Source organism: Phyllobates terribilis, unplaced genomic scaffold (assembly GCF_046119375.1).
Source record: "Phyllobates terribilis strain yellow unplaced genomic scaffold, ASM4611937v1 Scaffold_2__4_contigs__length_985480577, whole genome shotgun sequence".
Classification (NCBI taxonomy): Eukaryota; Metazoa; Chordata; class Amphibia; order Anura; family Dendrobatidae; genus Phyllobates; species Phyllobates terribilis.
The window spans coordinates 700,675,242-700,700,567 of record NW_027362762.1 but is presented as its reverse complement, the minus strand read 5'-3'; the positions used below and the strand labels follow the sequence as shown (position 1 = coordinate 700,700,567).

The 25,326-nt window shown below is 45.3% G+C and overlaps 1 protein-coding gene across 1 annotated transcript in view; it reads right to left on the bottom strand.

Annotated features, from left to right (window-relative positions):
• Nucleotides 1–24,088, bottom strand: part of LOC141247353 (protein spinster homolog 1-like) — a 75,582-nt gene extending 51,494 nt beyond the window's left edge. Inside the window, exon 1 of the mRNA XM_073669209.1 lies at nucleotides 23,792–24,088. Within this exon, the coding sequence (XP_073525310.1) occupies nucleotides 23,792–24,088 (297 nt within the window). The remainder of the gene's footprint in view (nucleotides 1–23,791) is intronic.
• Between the last annotated feature and the right edge of the window lie 1,238 nt (nucleotides 24,089–25,326).

Sequence of the window (25,326 nt, the reverse complement as noted above, 5' to 3'; positions counted from 1 at the left end):
CTCCATCCTTATCTGAGAGTGAGATATCACACCTCTGGGTGAGGTGCAATACGTCTGTAGCAACCGAGCCCTCGGTGCTACAGTTCCATTTATCTTCAGCCTAGGTGACGTATTGTGATACAGGGCCGTGATTTTGGCTATAAAAGGGTCCCCTAGACCCCTACCCCAAGCTTTTTAAGAGAATCATATATGGCGTGCCAGGAGACTCTATGGAATGCTTTCTCAGCATCCAACGAGAGTATCTACTTACAAATTTTTAACTGCATCTAGCCCAGGAAATACTTTGTGCCTAGTAGCAGTGTCTGCTAGTCAGCGGATTATCCCGGCTGTTAAGCAAGCTACACCACCTGTAGTTTGGACACTTAATTTTTTCAAAGGAAATGCTTCGGGACCACGGGATACTTAGTGAAGAGCATCAGGAGGCACCCCAAGGCATAGGGGCTGGGACTGGCACTAGGATGCCTTGCGGTGGACAGCCGAGCTCGATCCTTATAAAAGCTTTTTAACTGCAGCAGCTTTAGTGGACGCTACTGGAGCTGGAATTACGCGGCTGCTGGCATGAGACTTGCCCTCCAATAGATCCTTGTAAATGGATTTAAAGTGTATTCATTCAAATTAGAGGGACAATTTAAATTAAAAAGCTTAGAGCTGCCTCCACCACAGGGGGGCTCTCTCGACCCACCAGCGGACAGGCACCAGTATTGGGAGAGGGGGGCTGGCCGTCAGGGTTCACCGCGGCTCTGGCACAAACCCGGCGACACGGAGGTGGCACGGGCAGGAGCGGACTGGCCGTCTCGGCTTCTCACTTTTTGGATTTTAGAAGGGCATGACATGCCTATATCTGTGTCTCCCCCTCCTTTTACTCCTCCACCTCTTTTCTTTTCGCATGACTATATGTACTTGTCACTTTTCCATGTGTTAGTTGTGTCTTCTGAGCAGTTTGTCAGCTTTTGGACACCTTTGAAGGTGTTTTCTATGTGTTTCTATGTGTTTTTGTTTGCCTGCCATTGGTTTTAACGGTGTTCGAAGGTGTTCGACGAACAGTTCGGCGAACACACGGGTGTTCGACGAACCGAACCGAACTCGAACACTACGGGGGTGGCTCAACACTAGTTATGAAGTACATAACACATAGGTACTACTATGACAGTAAGTAGTTGTGCATTGGGTCTTGATACCATATAAATGGGCTGCACTATAAATGTATATAATGCCTCCAAAGATTTCTAAACAGCCTCCTATCTGGACAAAGTGCTGTACTGTTAGCAGAGGTATAACATATAAGTGAAACATAGATAACTAGTCATGTAGACATAAATACAGATCTAAGTAGGTAGCAGTCCTAGAAAATCGATCCATTGAATATATACATTGCTCAAAAAATAAAGGGAACACTCAAATAACACATCCTAGATCTGAATGAATGAAATATTCTCATTGAATACTTTGTTCTGTACAAAGTTGAATGTGCTGACAACAAAATCACACAAAAATCATCAATGCATTAGGAGGAGCCCAGGGCCAACTGCACAAGCATATGGCCTCACAAGGGGTCTGAGGATCTCATCTCGGTACCTAATGGCAGTCAGGCTACCTCTGGCGAGCACATGGAGGGCTGTGCGGCCCTCCAAAGAAATGCCACCCCACACCATTACTGACCCACTGCCGAACCGGTCATGCTGAAGGATGTTGCAGGCAGCAGATTGCTCTCCACGGCGTTTCCAGACTCTGTCACGTCTGTCACATGTGCTCAGTGTGAACCTGCTTTCATCTGTGAAGAGCACAGGGCGCCAGTGGTGACTTTGCCAATCCTGGTGTTCTGTGGCATTTCTTTGGAGGGCCACAAAATGGTTGACAGCCATTTTCTGGTCTCTCCAGAGATGCTCAATTTGGTTTAGGTCAGGGCTCTGGCTGGGCCAGTCAAGAATGGTCACAGAGTTGTTCTGAAGCCACTCCTTTGTTATTTTAGCTGTGTGCTTAGGGTCATTGTCTTGTTGGAAGGTGAACCTTCGGCCAAGTCTGAGGCCCAGAGCACTCAGAGGCCCAGAGGTTTTCATCCAGGATATCTCTGTACTTGGCCGCATTAATGTTTCCTTCAATTGCAACCAGTCGTCCTGTCCCTGCAGCTGAAAAACACCCCCATAGCATGATGCTGCCACCACCATGTTTCACTGTTGGTATTGTATTGGGAAGGTGATGAGCAGTGCCTGGTTTTCTTCACATATACCACTTATAATTGTCCAGAGAATCTTATTTCTCATAGTCTTGGAGTCCTTCATGTGTTTTTGAGCAAATTCTATGCGGGCTTTCATATGTCTTGCACTGAGGAGAGCATTTCGTCGGGCCACTCTGCCATAAAGGCCCGACTGGTGGAGGGCTGCAGTGATAGTTGACGTTGTGGAACTTTCTCCCATCTCCCTACTGCATCTCTGGAGCTCAGCCACAGTGATCTTGGGGTTCTTTTGTACCTCTCTCACCAAGGCTCTTCTCCCACAATTGCTCAGTTTGACTGGACAGCCAGGTCTAGAAAGACTTCTGGTGGTCCCAAACGTCTTCCATTTAAGGATTATGGAGGCCACTATGCTCTTAGGAACCTTGAGTACTGCAGAAATTCTTTTGTAACCTTGGTCAGATCTGTGCCTTGCTACATTTCTGTCTCTGAGCTCCTTGGGCAGTTCCTTTGAGCTCATGATTCTCATTTGATCTGACATGCACTGTGAGCTGTGAGGTCTTATATAGACAGGTGTGTGCCTTTCCAAATCAAGTCCTATCAGTTTAATTAAACACAGCTGGACTGCAATGAAGGAGTAAAACCATCTCAAGGAGGATCACAAGGAAATGAACAGCATGTGACTTAAATATGAGTGTCTGAGCAAAGGGTCTGAATACTGTAGGGATTTGTACTCATTGAGCCGCGTTGGAGGTAGGCACAGGTTCACACAATGATGCAGCCCACGGTTCAAACCAACTTTTGGTTTATTTAGTGTCCATACACCAGTGAGGAAACAAAAGTAACAGCCTTTTCGTGGCACAAAAAAGGAATAACAGAACAAAGCTCAAAATAACAAGTTCATGCAGCACGGCCTCAGCTGTTTAAACAAAGTGCACACACATAGACAGACTTAGGGTATGTGCACACGATGCAGAAATGAAGCAGAAAATTTCTGCATCATTTCTGCATCTCCCTGGCAGAAAAAACGCATGCAGATTGTGCATGCGTTTTTCCTGCAGAATACATGCGGATCCACATGCAGATTCACATGCGTTTCCGCATGCAGATTGACAAGCGCTTTCCAGGCGATGTTAGCATCACCTGGAAAGTGCTTGATAACTAGGTCACACTATATAAATCCATGCAAACAGCATGGATTTATACAGTGTGAACCGAGAGCGTGTATATACTTACCTCCGATGGCCCGCGCTGTCCTGCTCAATCTGTTCTCCCGGCTGCCGGCAACTTTGAATTGAAAGACCTGCCGACGTCAGCGTCACGTGACCCGTCACATGACTCTGACGTCACCGCAGGTCCTACAACTCACTGCAAAGTGCCGGGAACCAAGCGGGAGCGCTGCGCGGGCCGACAGAAGGTAAGAATACATTATTTTTTATTTTATTCTTCTTTTTACAGCTTTTTTAATGGTACCTGGGTGTGGATGAGACTCTCCTCTCCTCCACACCCGGGTACCATCCGCACATTAGAACGCACCAATTACGCAAGTACAGATGCTGTCTTGCGGAATTGGCGCGTTCTAATGCAAGTCAATGGCGGCGAAATCGCCGCGTTTCCGCAAAATTAATTGACATGCTGCGGATTTTTGACCGCAGCGTTAACGCTGCGGAAAAATCCGCATCATGGGCACAGCACATGCGGATTTCCATTGGGGAACATTGCTTCCCTTCTACCATGCGTTTTTCATGCGTTTCCGCGGCGTTTACGCAACTGCAAAAACGCCGCGGAAACGCATGAAATACGCATCGTGTGAACACAGCCTTAGACAGGCACAGATGTCTTAAATCAGCCTGCCAAGACCTGGACTGGAGGTAAGTGAGCAGCTGCCCCCCCCCCCCCCAGCTCTTTCAGCTGCTCGTAAAACCCGGCCCTGTAATCCAGGCCCATTAAATTCCTCTCAGCACTATGTGTGCTGGAGCCTGCTTCTCCGGGTCCTATATCACTGAAGCTTGGCACTTCAGGGACACATACCTGCCGTCCACAACCTGTCCTGCAGCCACCTTACAATACTTATGACCATGTGATATTTCAGTTTTTCTTTTTTAATAAATTTGCTAAAATTTCTACATTTCTGTTTTTTTCAGTCAAGATGAGGTGCAGAGTGTACATTAATGAGAAAAAAATTAACTTTTTAGAATTTACCAATGAAACAAAGAGTGAAAAATTTAAAGGGGTCTGAATACTTTCTGTACCCACTGTATATACAAGAGCAATCACATATATGCAGAGCATGGAAAGTTGATATACATAGCAGAGATAATACAGCTTTCTCAATGATATATATACAAATATAATGAGATCATCAGAGGTTCCGAAGGTGCTTGTTATTCTTCATTTCATATATGTGGCACATTCTTAATAATATTTTCTATATCTATAAGTATAAGGAGAGAGGGGTTTGAGAATAAATATACAGCCCACGAGAGGCATGTACAAAATTTACATGTTAAAAACAGATATATAAAGGGACCCAAACCCTTTAGCCCACAGCAAATTTATTAAGTTACAAAAGAAATAGAGCAAAATTCACAAGATCATTTAGACCCTTTGGTTTGACAGTGTTAAGGATAGTGATCCACTTTATTTCTCTCTGTGCAAGTATTTTCTTTAAGTATCCACCCCTTGCTCCTAAGTGGACCTGATCTATCCCTCTAAATCTTAAATGATGCCAATTACAGTTGTTCTATTCTTTGAAATGTTTGGAATATTTTTAAGCATTTGGATTTTGTCAGGTGTGTCCGCTTTTTTAGCATTTTTTATGTCACGAATATGTTCTAGGATCCTGACTCTAAATTTGTGGGATGTGAGGCCCACATACATTAGTCTATAAGGGCATATGGCCCAGTAGACTATGCCTGTGGACCGACAGTTTATGTATTGTAGAATTTTATAACTTTTAGAAGTAATGGAGTTGAAAAATTCAAAGGATCTATCAATTTGGACACAGGCCCCACAAAAACCGCAGAGATAGCAGCCCCATTTTTGAATATGACTCTCTGAGAACACTGGTTGTGGAGGTGGTGGGACATAATCACTATGAACCAACAGGCCGTTAAGGTTTTTAGATCTTTTAAGTGTAATAGAAGGGTTTGGTGAAATGATCCTGTTAAGCGTGTTGTCAGCTAATAGAATTGGCCAGTATCGTTTGATAATATCGGTCATCTCCCTCCATTGGGCATGGTATGGCGTAATGAGCCTTACCTGGTCTTCTGTAGCTCGATGAGTAGGTTTCAAGCGTTGGCCCCTAGAGGTGTTTTTGGCCCAATCGAAACCACTCTGAATATTTCTGCTGTTTTAATTGCAAGCTTTAAATTGTCTTTCCAGTTCTTTTGCTTGCATGTTTAAAAGCTCATCCGTCAAGCAAATTCATTGCGCGCTAAGGAACTGTACCATTGGTATAGATTTCAACACCTGTGGAGGATGAGATGATCGGGCACTTAATAGCGCATTTACCACTATTTTTTTCCTATAAATATCCATTTTTAACGTCCATCATCTCCTTTGAAGATTCGTAAATCAAGAAAGTCAATTTCCGTCTAATTAGATGTATAGGTAAGGTGAATATTACAATTGTTACTGCTTAGTTTTTGAAGAAAATATTAGAGATTGCAAGATCCATCTTGTCAGATAATAAATACATCGTCTATAAATCGAACCTACATCTAGACCGCCCCATCTGTCTTGTCAGGGAAATTTATGCCCTGTTCCCAGTACCACAGGAAGAGGTTTGCACATGAGGGCGCACAAGATGCCCCCATTGCAGTACCTCTCTCCTGTAGGTACAGTCAGTCTTTAAATATAAAAAAGTTGTGTGTAATAGAAGCAGTAAGAGATCTATCAAACTTTGATCAAGGTTGGTTGTTTTTAGGTAGAACCTGTAAACAATCATCATGTTTGATGTCATGTAATGATGTCATAGTCGAATAAATGCGGGTCGCAATTATACATATAGCATTTATGCATATTTTTTCGAAGTCCCGCCACAGTTAGACATGGCAAATCTAATATTCATTTTTCTTCTCTTCTTACAGGTATATATATCTCATTCATCTGTTGTGTTTTAACCCTTCTGAAGTCTGCATTGCATCCCCATGCCTGTATTGCTCTGCTGCTATTCATTGGTACATATATCTCATTCATCGGCTGTGTTTTAACCCTTCTGATGTCTGCATTGCATCTCCATGCCTGTATTGCTCTGCTGCTATTCATTGGTATATATATCTCATTCATCTACATTTTTTAGCCATGATGCTTTAAGGTCATCACACTTACTTGACCACGTTTTATGATCCATGTAGATCTGCTAGTCTGTTTTTGTTTCTGCAGTTTTAATGTCTCCTGTTGTCTTGGGCTAGCTGATTGATTGCTAATCGGTTAAATTTGTGTTAGATCTAAGCACATACTTCCCTATATATTGAGACATAGCTAAGGGGCAGAATTTATGCGGGGTGCATTTATGCATATTTTTTCGAAGTCCCATCATTATTTAAAGTCCCAGCACAGTTAGACATGACAGTTGGGCAGGGCAGGAGACAGGTAAGACCTGCAAGACAATTAAACAAACTTGCTTCCAGGTCATCTGCTTTGCAAACAGTGTTCACCATTTGTATTTGTGCCATTTATGTTCTGGCTGCTACAATCATCAACATTCACCTTTCTCCCACAAACTCGGCACACTTCATCCCATTAACCCTCTCTTCACAATGTTATACCGCACAAACCCATTCATTCACACCATATAACACAAGAAACATTCTCACAAATTACTCAACCATCTGCTCACTCTCTCTCTATCTTCCTACTCTTATTCGCAGGTTATATTTCTCCTAATCCAGGACTTTCTTGTAATAATAACGCTAAGTCTTTCTGTGCTACATTCAGAAACCCTGCTAATCACATTAATATTCACTGCATGCCTTTTGTCTCCTTCAATTGTGTCCTTTGGAACGTGCGGTCACCATGTAATAAACTCTCCTACATCCATGACTTTTTCCTCTCAAATTCCCTCAACCTTCTGGCTTTCACTGAAACCTGGATCCAGCAGTCGGATGCCACCGCCGCTGCTGCTCTCTCATATGGTGGCCTACACTTCTCTCATACCCTGAGACCTGACAACAGATCAGGTGGAGGTGTTTGTCTTCTCCTTTCAACAAAATATATTTTTCAGGTTATCCCCCCAGTACCCTCACTTATCTTCCCTTCTTTTGAGGCCCACACAGTCAGACTCTACCGGCCCTTCTCCCTGCCAGTGGCGGTTGTATATCGCCCTCCGGGCCCCTCCTATCAGTTTCTGGATCACTTTGCCACTTGGCTTCCAAACTTTCTATCCTGTGACATCCCCACTCTCATCATGGGGAACTTTTACATCCCAATTGGCGATCCCCTCTTCCCATCTGCCCCTCATCTTTATCGCTTCCTCCTTTGGCCTTTCACAGCTTACTAATACTCCTACACATGAAGATGGGAATACTCTTGACCTGATCTTCACCTGGCTCTGTTCAATAGATGACTTTACTAACTCTCCTCTTCCGCTCTCTAACCACAACCTTCTTTCATTCTCTGTCAAGAACTGTCACCCTGCTCTAGACTCCCCCACTTTCCACACTTATAGAAATATACATGCCATTAACACCCAGAAATTAATGAAAATGTTGCAATCATCATTGGCCCCAATCTTCTCCCTCTCATGTCCTGATTCTGCACTGAAGCATTATAGTGAAACATTGCAATGAGCCCTGGATGAAGCCGCAGCTCCTGCACAGAGAACAACTCGGCACAGACAGCGACAACCCTGGCACATGCAGCAAACACGTTTTCTGCAGCGGAGCTCCAGGTGTACTGAACGGCTGTGGAGAAAATCTAATCTGGCCGAACATTTCCTCCATTATAAATTTATGCTTAAAACATATAATGCCGCCCTTCACCTCTCCAAACAAACCTACTTTAACAACCTCATCATATCACTGTTCAATAATCCTAAACGCCTCTTTGACACTTTTCACTCTCTCCTTATTCAAACAGCACAGGCCCGACCACTGACCTCAGCTCTGACGATCTGGCCAATTATTTCAAAGAAAAAATTGATCATATCTGACAGGAAATTTTCTCCCAATCCCCAAATGTTATCCATACTCCTCCCTCCCACAGTGCATCTTGCCCATTTTCTGACTTTGAACCAGTCACAGAAGAAGAAGTGACCAGGCTCATTGCTTCCTTCCAGTGACCCTATTCCCTCACATCCCCTTAAGTCCCTTTCTTCAGCTGTCACCACTCAGCTAACTAAAATATTCAATCTCTCCCTCTCATCTGGTATTTTTCCCTCTTTTAAACACGCCAGCATACATCCATTACTTAAAAAAAACAGCCCTCAACAAGAACTGTACTGCTAACTACAGACCTGTTTCCAATCTTCCTGGAATGTCTGGTCCACTCCCGTCTAATCCGCAGTCTCTCAGATAACTCTCTTCTTGGTCCTTTACATTCTGGTTTTTGCTCTTTAGATTCTACTGAAACTGCACTCACTAAAGTCTCTAATGATCTAATAACAGCCAAATCTAATTGTTAGAACCCTCCTGTTTGTTTTTTCCATCTTGTGTTTTGCGGTCACGTGACCATCTGCCTTTATATTCCAGCTCCACCCTCCTGGCTGTGCTGGACTTCAGTGTTGTTTTAACTGTTTCTCTAGCCAAATGCTTAGGTGCCTTTCTCTGTCAGTTCGCTTGGTCCTTCTGGGACCTCTAGTACCCTTTTGTCAGTTTGTCTTATTGTGTTCTGCAACAACTTCTCTGTTTAGGAGGTGTTCCATTTTTGTTCCAGTCCTTAGTTCTTTTAGGGACCCCTCTCCTTATGCTATAGGTCTTCGTTCAGAATAGCCGAGGACTAAGGCGGGTCTGTTCGCTAGGAACAGGCAGCCCGCTACATCGTAGGGATTCAGCTTAGTCTTACTGTAGGGACAGCTTTCCCCTTTCTTTCCTTAGTACTTGTTGCAGATCATAACAGTAAGTCCAGCCCAAAAAAATTAAAAGGAAAGAAATTCTGGGATCAGTATGGTTTCCGTCCAGGATTTGGCTCAACGCTTGAAGGGATTGTCTCTGGAGGTGGCCGAGCTCCAGCAACACGTGAGTAGCTGTTCTGGAGCGCATTTTGTGGAACCCAAGGTAGGACTGCCTGATGTTTTTTATGGTAAACAGCAAGATTTTTTTCCTTTAAAAATGCTTGTTTGTTATATTTTTGTTTGAGACCAAGGTCCTCTGGGAGTGAATCACAGCGCATTGGTTTTATTATGTCACTTTTGCACAATGAACCACAGGGGTGGGCCTTTCTCTCCAACCTAATGATTCATGCTTAAGGTCGGTAGAAGAATTTTTTTCTGCTATGGGGCTGTTATATGACGATCCTGATTGAATCTCATCTGCTGAGGCAAGACTCAGGCATTTGAATCAGGGGTCAGGTGATGTTGAAAGTTATTGCACACACTTCAGAAGATGGGCTTCAGATGTTAAATGTAATGATCCTGCTCTGAAATGTTTATTTCTTGCTGGTCTGCGTGAAGGGGTTAAGGATTTGCTAATTGCATTCCCCGCACCTGAGACTCTGCAGGATGCCATGCAATTAGCTGTTCGTGTGGACAGGAGGCTGAGGTCCAGGCTGAATGAGGTAAAGACTCATGTAATGTCAGGTCATAGTCACTCCCTTGAAATGTATTACTCACAAGGTTGCTGCATTTCCCCTCATTATCAATGGAGTTCATCAAGAAATTTTGGACTTTGTTGTATTGGGTAATTTACCCTCTCCGGTCGTTCTAGGTTTGCCTTGGTTAAAACTGCACAATCCTTTACTGGACTGATCTACTAATGTGATTAAGTCTTGGAGTCCGAAGTGCTATGATAAATGTTGTAATGGTCGCATTGCGGCTGTGGAAAAAGGGGAATTACCGGTACCTATTCAAGATTTTTGGAGGTTTTTTTCGGAGGAGGAGTCGCAAGTTTTACCTCCTCATAGCGATTATGATTGTGCCTTCTTTTTGAAAAAAATTTCGGAAACCGAACTAAATTATGATGTTGGAAATCGGGAGTTGCTGGCTATTAAACTCATGTTTGAACATTGGCGTCATTTTTCGGAAGCCACTAGATTATATATTCAGGTTTTCACAGATCATAAGAATTTGATCTATCTGGATGCTGCCAAGCGCTTGAATGCCCGTCAAGCTAGGTGGGCACTTTTTTTTCTCGGTTTCATTTTTCTGTTACCTATATCCCTGGTGCTAAGAATGTTAAAGCCGATGCTTTATCTCTCAGCTTCTCTCCTACGGTCGGTGCTGAGGAGGAGGAGAGCATTTTAGAGAAAGGAGTTGTGGTGGCGGCATTGGACTCCGTTTTGGAGAATGGGATTCTGAAATCTCTAAATGATGCCCCATCTAACACTCCCCAACGGAGGTTGTTCGTGCCTAGAACCTTTAGGAGAGATTTGTTTGTGGAGTGTTATGAGTCTCGGTTGGCAGGTCATCCAGGAATTTCTGAGACTAAGAGACTTATCAGTCGCAGTTTTTGGTGGCCTGTATGGCAGAAAGGAGTGCGTCAATGTACTGTGTGTGCTAGGTCAAAGGCTTCACATACTCCTGCTGAGGGGTTGCTTTGACCTCTGGAGGCTCCTAGTGCACCTTGGACGCATCTCACAATGGATTTTATTACTGATCTTCCTGTGTCCAAGGGTTTTACTGTCATCTGGGTGGTCGTGGACCATTTTAGTAAGATGTGTCATTTTCTTCCATTCATTAAGTTGCCCTGCGCCAAACACTCGCTAAGGCTTTTGTTAAGGAGACTGTCAAGCTTCAAAGCATTCGCACGGATATTTTTTCTGATAGAGGACTTCAGTTTGTTGCTTGCTTTTGACGTGCTTTTTGTGACAGGTTGGGAGTCCATTTGTCATTTTCGTCTGGGTATCATCCTGAGTCTAATGGACAGACTGAAAGAAAGAACCAGGATGTAGAACAGTTTTTGCGCTGTTTTGTGGTGGACAATCAAGAGGTGTGGTCTGAGTTTCTGCCTCTTACGGACTTTGCTCTTAACAATCATACATCCTCCTCTGCTGGGTGTTCTCCTTTTTTTTGTTGTACTGGGAGATATCTGTCTTTTGGTTCGTTCTCCAAATTGGGGTCGGCGGTGCCGGAGAAGGAGAATTTTTCCGGTGATTTGGAGAGAGTTTGGACTAATGTACGTTGCAACCTTCAAGAGGCTAACAAGAAGTCCAAGAAGTATTTTGACAGGAAACGTAAGGAGGTTTTGTTTACTATGGGCGACATGGTTTGGTTGTTCTCAAAGAATCTGCTGTTGAGGATTCCCTCTAAAAAACTGGGTCCTAAGTTTATGGGTCCATTTAAAGTGCTTCAGGTTGTTAACCCCTCTGCTGTTAGGTTGGATGTCCCTACTACCTGGAAGATTAATCCTGTGTTTCATGTTTCCTTGTTGAAAAAGGCTGATGTATCAGATAGGGATGCCACTGTCACAGTTCCTCCTGTGGTGGAAGACGGCGAATATGAAATTTCTTGTATCTTGAATTCTAGATGGCATAGAGGGAGATTACAGTATCTTGTCTCCTGGAAGGGTTTCGGTCCCGAAGATAACTCCTGGGTAAGGACATATGATGTCTCTGCTCCTAGGCTTGTTAAAGCTTTCCACAAGAGGTTTCCGGATAGGCCTGGGCCTAGAGGATCAGGAGGATCCTCATAAAAGAGGGGTTACTGTTAGAACTTTCCTGTTTGTTTGTTTTTTCCATCTTGTGTTTTGCGGTCACGTGACCATCTGCCTTTATATTCCAGCTCCGCCCTCCTGGCTGTGTTGGACTTCAGTGTTGTTTTGACTGTTTCTCTAGCCAGGTGCTTAGGTGCCTTTCTCTGTCAGTTCGCTTGGTACTTCTGGGACCTCTAGTACCTTTTTGTCTGTTTGTCTTTTTGTGTTCTGCAACAACTTCTCTGTTTAGGAGGTGTCCCATTTTTGTTCCAGTCCTTAGTTCTTTTAGGGACCCCCCCCCTTAATCTATAGGTCTTCATTCAGACTAGCCGAGGACTAAGGCGGGTCTGTTCGCTAGGAACAGGCAGCCTGCTACACCGTAGGGATTCAGCTTAGTCTTACTGTAGGGACAGCTTTCCCCTTTCTCATTCATCTCATTCATGCATCCCATGACACCTGACTTACAGGCAGCGATGGCCCTGCTGATCTTAGACGGGGAGGCTCAACAGACAATTATGTTCTGACAACCCCAAGACCGTGATACAGTAGATAAAGTGAATAGGATCCTTGAGGACATGCATGGTGACACTACTGACCTGGGTAATTTACGCATATGCCTATTCTGTCGGGTTCAGTGGGAAGAAGAGACAGTGCCCCAGTATGTGAATGTTCTCCAGGAACTAACGGCCCACATCACTAAGAAGACCCATGAAAAGTAATGGGGATTGGGACCACTGGATGAGGCGCTGAGGGACAAGTTAGTTGCGAACCTAAGGGACCCTTATCTGAGGCAGGCCCTGAAGGAACGTCTACACTATAACTCCGACATGAGTTCCTGGAGGTCGGGGAGGAAGCTAGAGTCTGAAAACGCGAAGCTCCAGCTGTGGTAGGTGTAGCCAAGAGCCATGAGGTAACAGCCTGTGCGCTGCCAAATGCCAAGCTGGATTGGGCCCGAGAATTACGGCAAGAAATGTGAGAAATTAGAGGGAACTTTTCAGCAATGTGAAACCCCCACAAATACCACAATGTTTACTACTGCGACCTGGTACGAAGAGAAGTCAGAGCAGGGGTACCCCCACCCCAAGGCCAACAGCATTGGCCGCGTCACACACCCGGGGAATGTGGCTCAAATGCTGGACCTGTGAAGGAAGAGAGTACATCTCCTGGAATTGCCCGACACAGACTTTGCCCTTTCCAGGGAGAAACCAACCATATGGCTGAAGGCTGCCAACCAGCTGCCTATTCCTATGGCAGGAGTAGTGAGGATGATATTCCAAGTATGCAGAAAGGATCTGTATAAGACAGGGATTGTATTAGTGAAAGGCCCCCTTGGAGAAGGATCCATCGTGACTTTGGGAATGAATGTTCTAAGAGAAGTGGGACAGTTCCTGGCAGGCAGACGGCGAGGGAGCGGCTGGACCCGCATGACTCGTTACCATCCAAGTAAGAGTGTGTTCCAACAGATCATCAGGATTAACAAGATTCAGAAATTGCCAACTGTGTCTCAGTACTTCAGAAAAGTGTCGAACCCTCAGAAGAAGGGGAAGCAATGCCAGGACTACTGGTTGCTTGTACCCTGGCACCTTGTAACAGGGATGGGTGCTGGTGAGGTGTATTAACCTAAGTGGGGCGAGCCTACAGCTGATTCACAGGAAGGAAGTGGCTCAAGTGTATATGATGCCAGAGGACCTCACACAATCTGATGCCATAGAATTGACTCCAGTGAAAAGGCACCCAGAGGAGGAAGCAAAAGAGTATACAGACCTTACAGCACGGGATCACAGCTGATTCTTTCTGTGAGGTTAAACATTTCACTGCCTGTTTTTAAGCAATGTTTCACTTCACAGAAAGAATCAGCTGTGATTCCATGCTGTAATGTGTGTATCCTTTCTTTTGCTTCCTCCCCTGCCCAGGAGATGTGGTATGATCAGACCATGTACCTGCACGGTCAGACACAGCCATTATTCAGTACATTGCAGGGGCACATTTATAAGATTATCTCAGCACCGGAACATTTTTGTAAACACATCCAATTGTGAAACTTACTGTTATTCAAAGATCTATTGATTATAATGTTGATTAAGATTAACTTTGTTCATGGAAAAACCCCTCTAAATACAATGCATGATCAGTTTTGTAGCTATTGATAACATTGTTCTGCATAAAAAGCATCTGATACCTGATGTAAACTTCACTGATTCTTCATATGTCAATTAAGAGAAAATGGAATCAGTCAAGAGATTTCTGAATTTAGTGGATCTGTCATATTCTTCATGGATTATGTATACTGTATCCTCACCCATCCCTTGTAGACTGTGAGCCCTCGCTGGCAGGTTTCTCTCTCCTCCTGTATCGGTTGCATTTTTCTTCAAGATTTTTGTAATTGTTTTTGCTCTGTATACCCCCTTTTCCCATGTAATACGCCATGGAATAAATGGCGCTATAATAATGAATAATAATAAAGGAAATACAAACGTCGGGGTGCACAGAGCCTTGGGCCTGGATCACATCACAATTCCTTGTTTCCCTTTATCTTATAGACAGCAAAAAGCTCATCACGCAAGGGTTAAATGGGAGCTGTGATGAATACAGAACCCAATAGCCAAAAGACAGTGTTTTGACCTTTTCCCCAAAATTAAAATGTGTGTGTGTGTAACGTGGTTCAGGGCGGTGGCAGCGGACTAGGCTCTTGTCTTCAGCGTCCCGGCATGTTACATGAAAGTGTGGGTCTTGGCTGGGTGTGTAGACTTGTGCTGTGAGGGCCTTATGCTGTTGTGGGCTGGCCAAGACCAGATGTTTCATAGTTCAATGAGGGAGACCACCATTCAAAAATGAACTCTTTACTGAATGGTAACTTGGTAAGGGTTATATACAAGGGATATCGGGTACAAAGCCTTATAGACGTTTCCTTTACAGCATGAAACATTTTTCCACACAGTATCCTTCCTCTGTGGTATACTCTAGGGCTTTCAAGGCATACTACTTCTCCCTACTTTGCCACAATCCAGCTTTAATGCTACAGTCCTGATCAGCAAGTCCCTTTACTTGCTCAGGGCTCTGTGCCCTATTTCTTCCACTACTGGCGCCCAAGTCCTATTTCTTCCACTACTACGGTCAGACGTTTGACCTGCCGATCCATTTTAAAATGTGGATAAAAGTGTCCTGTCGGGGATAAAAGTTCCCCATTCTTCCGATCGGTGCGGTTTTCCAATGGTCGGAGTCTACCAATCAATAAGTTATCACCTACCTAACCTGTGGATCGGTGATAACTTGTTTTAATCAAAGAACTTTTTTAATGAAAACTACCATAATTGTACATCCCAGTTATGGTATTTGCACAGTAGATGTGGAGGAGCCGCCTGTGTTGTACAGATGACGCTCCACTATAACAGGGATAACTGCTTACAGGTATTTGCATATAGCTGTAGGGTGGGCCCCTAGGGTCAATTCCCCTGTGGGCCCCAGACACCCCAGTCTGACCCTGCATACATTTACATCAATTATCAGGAAGGGCCTAAAGATGGGACACATTTATCAACTTCTCTGCCAGATTTATATAAATATGTCGTAAATAACAGCAAAGTTGCCTCCAGCAAAACAGAACTGAGAAATACTGCACATGATGAATTTCTTTCTTTCTGTGAAATATATGGGTTATGAATGCAAAGAAAACAAAAAATAAATGTGCAGTTATCACACTGTCATCATATCACTGCATTTGCTTTCTGTATGTATATAACTATTTTTTACATGTTTTTATATTTGTCACAGTCAAATAAAATCTACTGCCCTCCATTGGCCGAAATGTACGATATGCAGACACTTGTGAGGTTTTATTAAAATACAATAAATGTACATCTATACAATAGTTAAGTATTCAATTTTGTAATACAAGGCAAAAACCCACTCACGTCTACCCCTATACCCACCCGCCAATCACAACTGCCCTAAAATGGCTCCTTCCTCATATCCACCCATTTTCTTGAGTCATTTTCTTTAGACCTGCAGAACATTTTACCCTTGTACTATTTATGGAGAACATTCAGTTCTTGCTTCCAACACCACCTATAGAACCTCACCCGATTATTCTGTCCTTTGTGTCATCCATATCGTAATTGCTGATTCCAATATGTGATGTTTTCCTTTCTTGCTGTGTAGTCACTTTCAGTGTAATAATTTCCAATAATCTAGGTGGTTTCTCCTGTAACCAATGCTCTTCAATCATTTTCCTGGTATGATAAAGTATTTTCGCATAGCAGTTGTTCTGCAGCTGGACTTGTTAGTTCCCCAACATATCCCAACAACCCCACTTTAGATTTCTTGGCTCCCTTACACCATATATTCTATCAATCAATTCTATTATCTCCTCCCACAAGTCCTGCATTGTCTCCACATGAGGCTCCATTATGTTTCCAATTTGCCTAGACAGCAGTTTTTTATATGCTATTGACATTATTCCTTTTGTGGCTTTATATTAAATGTTAAGCTCTAGAACTGCTGACAATCTTATATCTAAATTCATTGTTCCAGCTTGAGTATGTAAAACAGCTAGAGCTGAAGAAACTGATAGAAAAGGCTATTATACAACATAAACTCCTTTTTGAGCTGTTTTCAACTTTTCAAAGCTCCTCCGGTGAATACCTGACATAATTATTTAACAATCTTTAGTTTCCACTCTTGAAATCATTCTAACTTATTTCCCAGAAATACGTTTTTTTGCCATAGTGGCACAGTGTGCATCCATGTAGACCAGGGGTCTCAAACTCGGCTAAGTATATGGGCCGCACATAGAAAAAATGTGAATTTGAAGGGCTGCATTCTTTGCAGAATGATATGAAGTTTTTAATGATACCATATTGTTTTTTCCATACACCTTGTGGATCATTTTTTGAACATTTTTGGCTTTTTTATTTTATTCTTTTAAATGGCATTCATTTCATGGGCTATGGTACAGTTTTATAGTTTTTACAATTTTACAGTTTTTACAATTTTTCTTTCCTTTTTATGTCCCCTAATTGGCCACATAGTGATTTTTTTCTTACAATTAGCACCATATAGTAATTCTGACGAACTTCTTATAGTAATGTGCCCATCTTGTAGTAGTTTCCCCATCTTGTAATAATGTCTCCATCCTTGTCTGCATCTTGTAGTAATGTCCCCCATCTTGGTCTTCATTTTGTAGTAATGTGCCCATCCTGGTCCCCATCTTGTAGTAATGTGCCTATGCTGGTCCCCATCTTATAGTAATGTGCCCGTGCTGGTCTCCATCTTGTAGTAATGGCCCATCCTGGTCCCTGTCTTGTAGTAATGCCTCATCCTGGTCCTCGTCTTGTAGTAAGGTGCCCAACCTGGTCCCCATCTTGTAGCAATGTGCCCATTCTGGTCCCCATCTTGTAGTAATGTGCTCATTCTGGTCCCCATCTTGTAGTAATGTGCCCATCTTGATCCCCATCTTGTAGTAATGTGCCTATCCTGGTCCCCATCTTTTAGTAATGTGCCCATCCTGGTCCCCATCTTGTAGTAATGTGCCCATCTTCGTCCCCATCTTATAGTAATGTGCCCATCTTGGTCTCCATCTTGTAGTAATGTGCCCACCCTTGTCCCCATCTTATAATAATATGCCCACCCTGGTCCCCATCTTGTAGTAATGTGCCCATCCTGGTTCCCATCTTGTAGTAATGTGCCAATCCTGGTCCCCATCTTGTAGTAATGTGCCCATCCTGGTCCCCATCTTGTAGTAATGTGCCCATCCTGGTCCCCATCTTCTAGTAATGTGCCCATCCTGGTCCCCATCTTGTAGTAATGTGCCCAGCCTGGTCCCGATCTTATAGCAATGTGCCCATACTGGTCCCCATTTTGTATTAATGTGCCCAACCTGGTCCCCATATTGTAGTAATGTGCCCATTCTCGTCCCTAACTTGTAGTAATGGCCCATCCTCGTCCCCGTCTTGTAGTAATACCTTATACTGGTCCCCATCTTGCAGAAATGGCCCGTGCTAATCTCTAACTTGTAGAACATTCAACTGAAAAGAATCACTGACTTTGGCGGCCATCAGGACTAGGCCGGAACAATTATGGGGGCTCTGGTGCCTGCGGGCCGTATTAAGCAGCCTCAGGGGCTGCATGCGGCCCTCGGGCCAAGTGTTTGAGACCCCTGATCTAGACCTAACAGTTTCTTGCCAGCCTTACAAGCATTAAAAGTAAAGTTGGCTACCTCCTGCCACACTTTTAAGCTTATGACTTCCAAAGATTCTAATGGTAAAATACTGACTCCTAAATGTCTCACTAGAGTTTCTTTTGACCCCTATCTTGTAACTACCAACCTCATATGTGCTGCACTTGTGCTGCTAAGAAATACATGCCTCAGGTAACGCCAATCCTCTTTTTTTCGTTGGTAGCTGCTGTTTTTCCAATTTGTTTATTGGAATTCTACTCTTCCATATTAAATCTCTAAAAATATAATAGATTCTCCTGAACCAATATTTCAGAACCCAAATTGGTGCTTTATGAATCATATCACTGATGGACACAGACAGAAGAGGCCCCCTGTGAAAGAACATTATATGGACCCTTTGCTGTCCAATAGCTCATCATAATGCACAATTCCACCTACTTTGAAGGCAGAAATGGGCCCTCTTATCTCTTGGGCCCTTGTGCGGCTGCTCAAGTTGCCTCAATGATATGTCCACACCTGAGTCATATATATTTGTTGCATCAACATCATTTTGATCAAATTAGTTCTTCCTAGTGCCGATAATGGCAATTTAGACCATATCTATCTTATCCTTGTTTGCATACATCTTAGCGCTTACAGAGTGCTGCTGTATTCTTTAGTTTATATATTATGCAGTCAAATCAGCTTGCACCTGTTCACAGTCGCTTTATTCTTTTCGGAGGTGCTGGTCAGTTTTCTGGGTTTTTTTAAAAATTTTTCATACAACTGATCCAACACAGAGATGTGTGTTCAGTTATGAATGGAGAAGGGGAAAATATCGACAACCAATGGCCCCTTTACATGACGTTGGTATAGTCAATTCAAGGTGGGTTGGCCTCCCGCCCCCCTCTTAACTCTAACCCCAAAAACGACAGACATCATGGCTTGGATGTAATTGGCCACAGTGGCCTTTTATTATAACCAAAATAATAAAAACCGTGTTATATATATACTGTATATAGATGCGTTAAGGTCCTTGAAGCTAAGAAGAGTCTGGTGATCCCAATGACACAACTCCACTTACTCCCAGTCGTGAACCTCAAGCTCTGGAGTACCAAGAACCCCTCGAAATGGGGGTTCAGAAACAGTTTGAAACCGCCACACTTGGGACTCGACTTTTTGCCGTGAGTCCCACAAATCACCAGACCCAAATACCACCATACCAATTTATAACCAACTTCAAGGACCCTAAGCATGCATGCTCTTGTAAGAGGGCCGCCTCATCAAAACCTCTAACTCACTAGGAGTCGTCCTATAGCGCTCAGGAGAGGAAAAAATCCCTGTGGAGGAAACCTCTAGGGAACCATGGCTGACAGACTGCCCTTCCCTTGGCCTTAGAAGGATGCTGATCTTAAAGCTTTCAGGCATGTCACAGTTGAACATGTCACAAGATATACAATGATTAATTAGCAAATAAAGTAAAGCATCCCTCCCACTCAGGTTATGGTTGCCTACCGTATGCGAAATTGTCACTATGACCAGTGAATTTTACCAACACAGGGAGGTCGGGTGGGAACTTGCGTTCCCTGGAAGTGGGGAAAAGGGACCAGACCACTCCCATGGTGGCCTTATAAGCAGCCCCCACCCTCCCTATACCTGTCCCCACCTATGCCGCACCCCCGTCATGCCGACTTTCTTCCCAATGTCTTAGGCCAGTGCTCCAGCCTTTTCTTGACATTGGTATCGTCAATTCAAGGTGGGTTAGCCCATCGCCCCCCTCTTAACTCTAACCCCAAAACCGACAGACATCATGGCTTGGATGTAATTGGCCACAGTGGCCTTTTATTACAACCACAATAATAAAAACCGTGTTATATATATATATATAGACTTGTTAAGGTCCTTGAATCTAAAAAGAGTCTGGTGATCCCAATGACACAACTCCACTTACTCCCAGGCGCGAACCTCAAGTTCGGGAGCACCAAGAACCCCTTGAAACAGGGGTTCAGAAAAGGTTTGAAACCGCCTCACCCGTGACTCGACATTCCTTTTTGCCTTGAGTGCCACAAATCACCAGACCCAAATACCACTTATAGCCGAGGGATCCATGTCCTGTGGGCACTCCCATACCAATTTATAACCAACTTTAAGGACCCTAAGCACGCCACCATGAGAGTACTTGATAACCTTAAGCACTCGAGACCCCCCTTACTCTAATAAACATCGCCTGCTTGATGCCTCCCGCAAGGTTTATGACCATATATCAATTCCGATATTGTTCAAATTAACTCTGTCTCTCAACCAAAAATCCTCCAAGCCATTCTCCAAGTCAAAATGCCGAATTGACACCCCCTTGTTTTCGGAACCAACCTTGAAACCACCTTGTTCACCTTCCTCTGTGCCCTATTCAGACTCTCTATAGACCTGGCGTTTCGCCAACTCTTGCGGGGAACAATCTCTGACCAGACTGTTATCATCCCCGGAAAAGATGCCCAAAGCCATGAAAAATTGTGTTTAACGTCTCTACTTAGTTCCCTCCACGACCGAACCCCTAAGTCATTACCCCCAACGTGTAATAGCAGTATGTCTGGGGTGCGATTCATACAAACGAACTTAGTCACCTCCTGCAATACTTGATCCAACCCATCCCCCTAAACCCCAGCCAGCATATAACGGCTTTGTCCCTTGAGACGCCGAGTTGCCTTCCATCTCGTCGCACGTCTGCCCGCACGGTGCCTCAATGGACATAGGAGTGGCCCATTATCCAAACCAGTAGAGAGGGACCTAAGCAGAAGACAATATATAATTAAAAACACTAATACACCTTTATCACCAGTTAACTATCGCCTCCGGTCTCACTTACGATAAAAACCGTCTTGATTCCCACCTCCCTATGCGTTTTATGGTTTCTGCGTTCAGGCTGCAGGCCATAGCTTCTGTAGCTGCCCCTATCCAAAAGGAGTGAGAGGCAAAATTGCATGGATTCAATCCCAACTTACTCAGACACCTCCTAAAAATGCTGGTGAATTGGTACTGTGATAAAAATGTTCCATCTTCATGACACAACAGTGGCCCGAACGAATTCCGCCCCAGCCCCCTGGAATGCTGGAAGGTTTTTTAAGGGCACATCCCTCACCCTCCCACCGCTCCCAACCATACTTTCTTCCCTCTCCCCAACTGGTCTGTTTTTGAATGTCTCAACCCAAATTCAACCCCTTCTTTTGTTGCAAACACATCCCCTGTTAGAACCCCCCACCTTTTTTCTTATATGGAGCTACCAGCTCGCTAACCAGAAGAGCCTTATCTCATTCTCAGAGCTGCAGACACCTTGCAGTTCTTTTCTGAAACATTCCAGGAGCTTAAACGACACCGGACGTTGACCATCCCTCTGTGCCCACCCCTGACGAAAATCCTTAACTGCCAGCTTTACTAGGGGATTCTTTATCCGATCCCTAACACCCCTGGTCCTAAAGCTGAATCCCAGGCCAGCGATCAACTGATTTACCTTGGATACTGACCAATCCTCCCGAGCCCCTTCACCTAACCATAGGAGCAGCAAGCCTACTTGGTCTTCGGACAAGCCGTTACCTATACCCCTACGCCAACCCTCCCACAGCCCCCAAGCTGCTTGATAGGCCTTCTATGTGCTAAGGGATAGGGATGATTTAACTAATGGTTGGGCTGAACAAATACCAACTTCCATATGTGTTGCGGGCACTCGAGCCCCCTCTCCTCTGCCTCTGGGGCCAGCGACCGAAAGCGATCCCACTGGAAACGAGAAAGGGCGTCAGCAATTGAATTCCTTTCACCTGGTATGTGTGAAGCTGTTATGCAGGCATTTATTACTAAACAATCCAATACGAGTTGCCTTAACACCCTGATTACTGGTGGAGAACATGCCATCATATTGTTGACCACCAACACTACCCCCATGATGTAACAGCGGAAACGAATCCGTTTGTTGCGAAATTGCTAACCCTACAGTGTCACTGCCACCATTATCGGAAAAATTTCCAGCAATGCTATGTTTTTTTATGAGCCCTGCCCCCCTACAACACTTGGGCCATTCCTCCTCACACCACTGGCCCCTGAAATAAGCGCCAAAACCTATGCTACCTGCTGCATCCGTGAACAGCTCTAAGTCAACATTATCCATCACCTCCTCCATTATCAAAGAATGCCGTTATACCCTTCGAGGAAGGTGGCCCACACTGACAAATCCTCCTTATGCTCTTTTGACAAGCTAATGTAATGGTGAGGGGCCTTTACGCCCACCGTCACCCCCGCCAACCTTCTGGAGAAGACACGCCCCATGGGCATTACCTTACCTTACATGCAAAATTCAACTTGCCTAACAGCGATTGTGTCTCCCTCAACGTCATCTTTTTTAGCCGCCTAGCCCTTGCAACTTCGGCCCTTAATGCCACCACTTTCTCCTCTGGTAACCTGAGTTCCCACTTCTCTGAATCAATAACGATCCCCAGAAAACAAATACGCGAGGACAGGCCCTCTGCTTTCCCGGGTGCCAGGGGGACACCAAATAGCTCTGCCACCCATTCCATGGCGTGCAATGTGGATTCACACCGCGCTGACTCTTTTGGGCCGAAGCACAAAAAATCGTCCGGATAATGAATGATCGGTTACCCAACCAGACAAGTCCCAGACGACCCATTCAAGGAAGCAACTGAACACGTCAAACATAGAGCAAGGAATGGAACAGCCCATAGGCAGGCAGCGATCTATGAAATATGCTCTGTCCCAGAAACAACCCAGCAGTCGGACACTATCAGGGTGCACTGGCAGTAACCTGAACGCCCCCTCATTGGCCATAAGTTTCCCATCACATTTCCCTCATTTCCTTACCCACGCAACCACTTCATCAAGAGGTATAAATTACGAAACTTAATTCCGCCGCAATGCTGTCGTTCACCGAACTACCCCTCGGATACGAGAGATGGTGGATTAACCTAAATTTATTGGGTTTCTTTTTGGAACCACTACCATTTTCCAACGGTAAATCCTTGAATTCTGCCTAATGCCACTTCCTTTTTTAACTTATCTGTGACTACTGATGGATACTGGTAGGCCGATTTCAAGTTTCTATTGGTAAAGGGAACCTCAACCGAGATGGAAGGGATCCTAAAACCCACCTCAAAGCCTGCCGCCAGCAGCTCCGCTGTTGCCCTATCTGGGAATCTATTTAGAAAGGGAAGCATTTTTGCTAGTTTCACTGGCGTCAGTCCATTGGGAATTGCTGGGAGTGGCCCCCCCTCCTTTCTTGAAACATCTATCTGCTCCGTGAGAGGAACCATTACAGAATGAGCAGACGTGCTTGTATCTACACCCAGTACCGAACTTACACTGGCTCTCATTAAATTGCCAGCATAATCCTGACCTCTGCCCACCTGCTTGTCCCGACTGTCCATTATCTTTTCCCCTACTTCCGTGGCCGGGTAACCCGGCCCCGCCTGGTAAACACTGCCCGAACCTAGCCAGGGCCATTACCCTCAACCACAGCCCTATATCCTTCTGTTCCCATCTGTTCGATGGTCTGACTGCCTTTCTTTGCCAAAATTGTTCGTCGTACCTAAGCCAGGTTTGCTCCCCGTATACTCTATATGCCTCCCCTATTGCATCTAGATAGCGAAACATGGCCTAACAGTTCTCCGGTGCCTCTACCCCTATGACACTTGCTAGGATATTGAAAGCCTGCAACCAATTAGAGAAAGTTTGTGGGATTAACCGCCAACTCCGCTTTTTCTCGTCCTCCTTATTATTATCATCACTCTTATTCTTGTCTAAGTTAAACGGCAGGAGGGAAAATATTTTGACGTACTCATCCCTCCAAATCTGCTCTTTCACCTCGTTCTTTAAGTGGGCACCCAGGAGGCCCTCATAGCAGACGTATACCTCGCCCCGTGCCCTATCGTCCAGATGACCCTTATCCTCTTTTTCTTTCATGGTCTGATCTGACATGGGCGCAGGACCTGCTGCTGGTGCCTGAGAAACTCCTTCCCCCTGCCTTACCCCCTCACTCCTCCCGACCCCACCTCCCAATGGGACCAAGGCTGACACTGGAGCCGGTGTTAGACTGTGAGCCTCCAGTGTGGCCGTGCAATTTTTCAAAACTGTGAGCATATTCTGGATACCCAGCCCTTCTTGCGAGGATACAACTTCTGAGGTGGGTCCCACTGCATTCCGTCCTCCTGCACATCCCTCTAACTCGTCCGCAATCTGACTGCACTACACTCTGTGACATTAATATGGGGGGAAATGGACATGACATATGGTAATACTCACCGGGCGTGGGTGCCGCCACACCGACCGGAAATCCAGCATCCAGTCGACCGTCCTGGTCACCCGCTGTTGCCCGTCCTGGCGCTGCTGCTCCCGCTGTGATGAAGGCATCAACCTCTGCCACTGAAGGGGGGAGGAAGGGAGGAATCTCCCCGGGGGCCAAGGTGCTGGGCTGGCCTTGAGTAGCAGGCACGTAGGGCTGCGTGAGACTAGCGGGCAGGGGGGACGAAAATGGGACTACAAAAACCTCCCTGCTACACGACCGCAGGTCCTTCTGGTCACATGACTGCATGTCCTGCAGTTCGCGCCGCCGCTGCCTCTCCTGCACTGATGCCACCCACGGCTGCAATGCCTCCTCCAAGGCCAATCCAGGGTGTCGCCTTTCATCGTGGCCGGGTGTGCAAGGCTGTCCAGCCAGCACCTTACCACCGTGGCCTGCCGGAGCACTTCCTGCCCCATCAGCGCACGCAGGCCCCGCCCACCTCGTGGGCAGAGGCCCGCTCACCGTTGCAGACACCGGCCGAGACGGCAAATTCCTCCCGTCTGGCTGGAGGGGAGTGCACCGGAGGGTCTATGGAGGGGCTCTTCTGCCGGCGCCTGGGTCTTGGGGCTCAGTCAGGGGACAGCCTTACCGGCGACCTAGTGTGACGAGGGCGCCGCACTTGCAGGGACGATGATCCTGGTCCGCAGCCGGTGATCCGGGCCACTTGTTCCTCCAGCCAGCCAGGGGGGTGCTCCATGGCCGCCATCATTAGGGCCTCTAGCAGCTGTTCCACTGACATGATCCAGGTGAGTGAACTTGCATTGTGCCCTGGAAGTGGGGAAAGAGACCAGACCACTCCCATCGTGGCCTTATAAGCGGCCCCCACCTGTCCCCATCCTCCCTATACCTGTCCCCACCTATGCCGCACCACCGT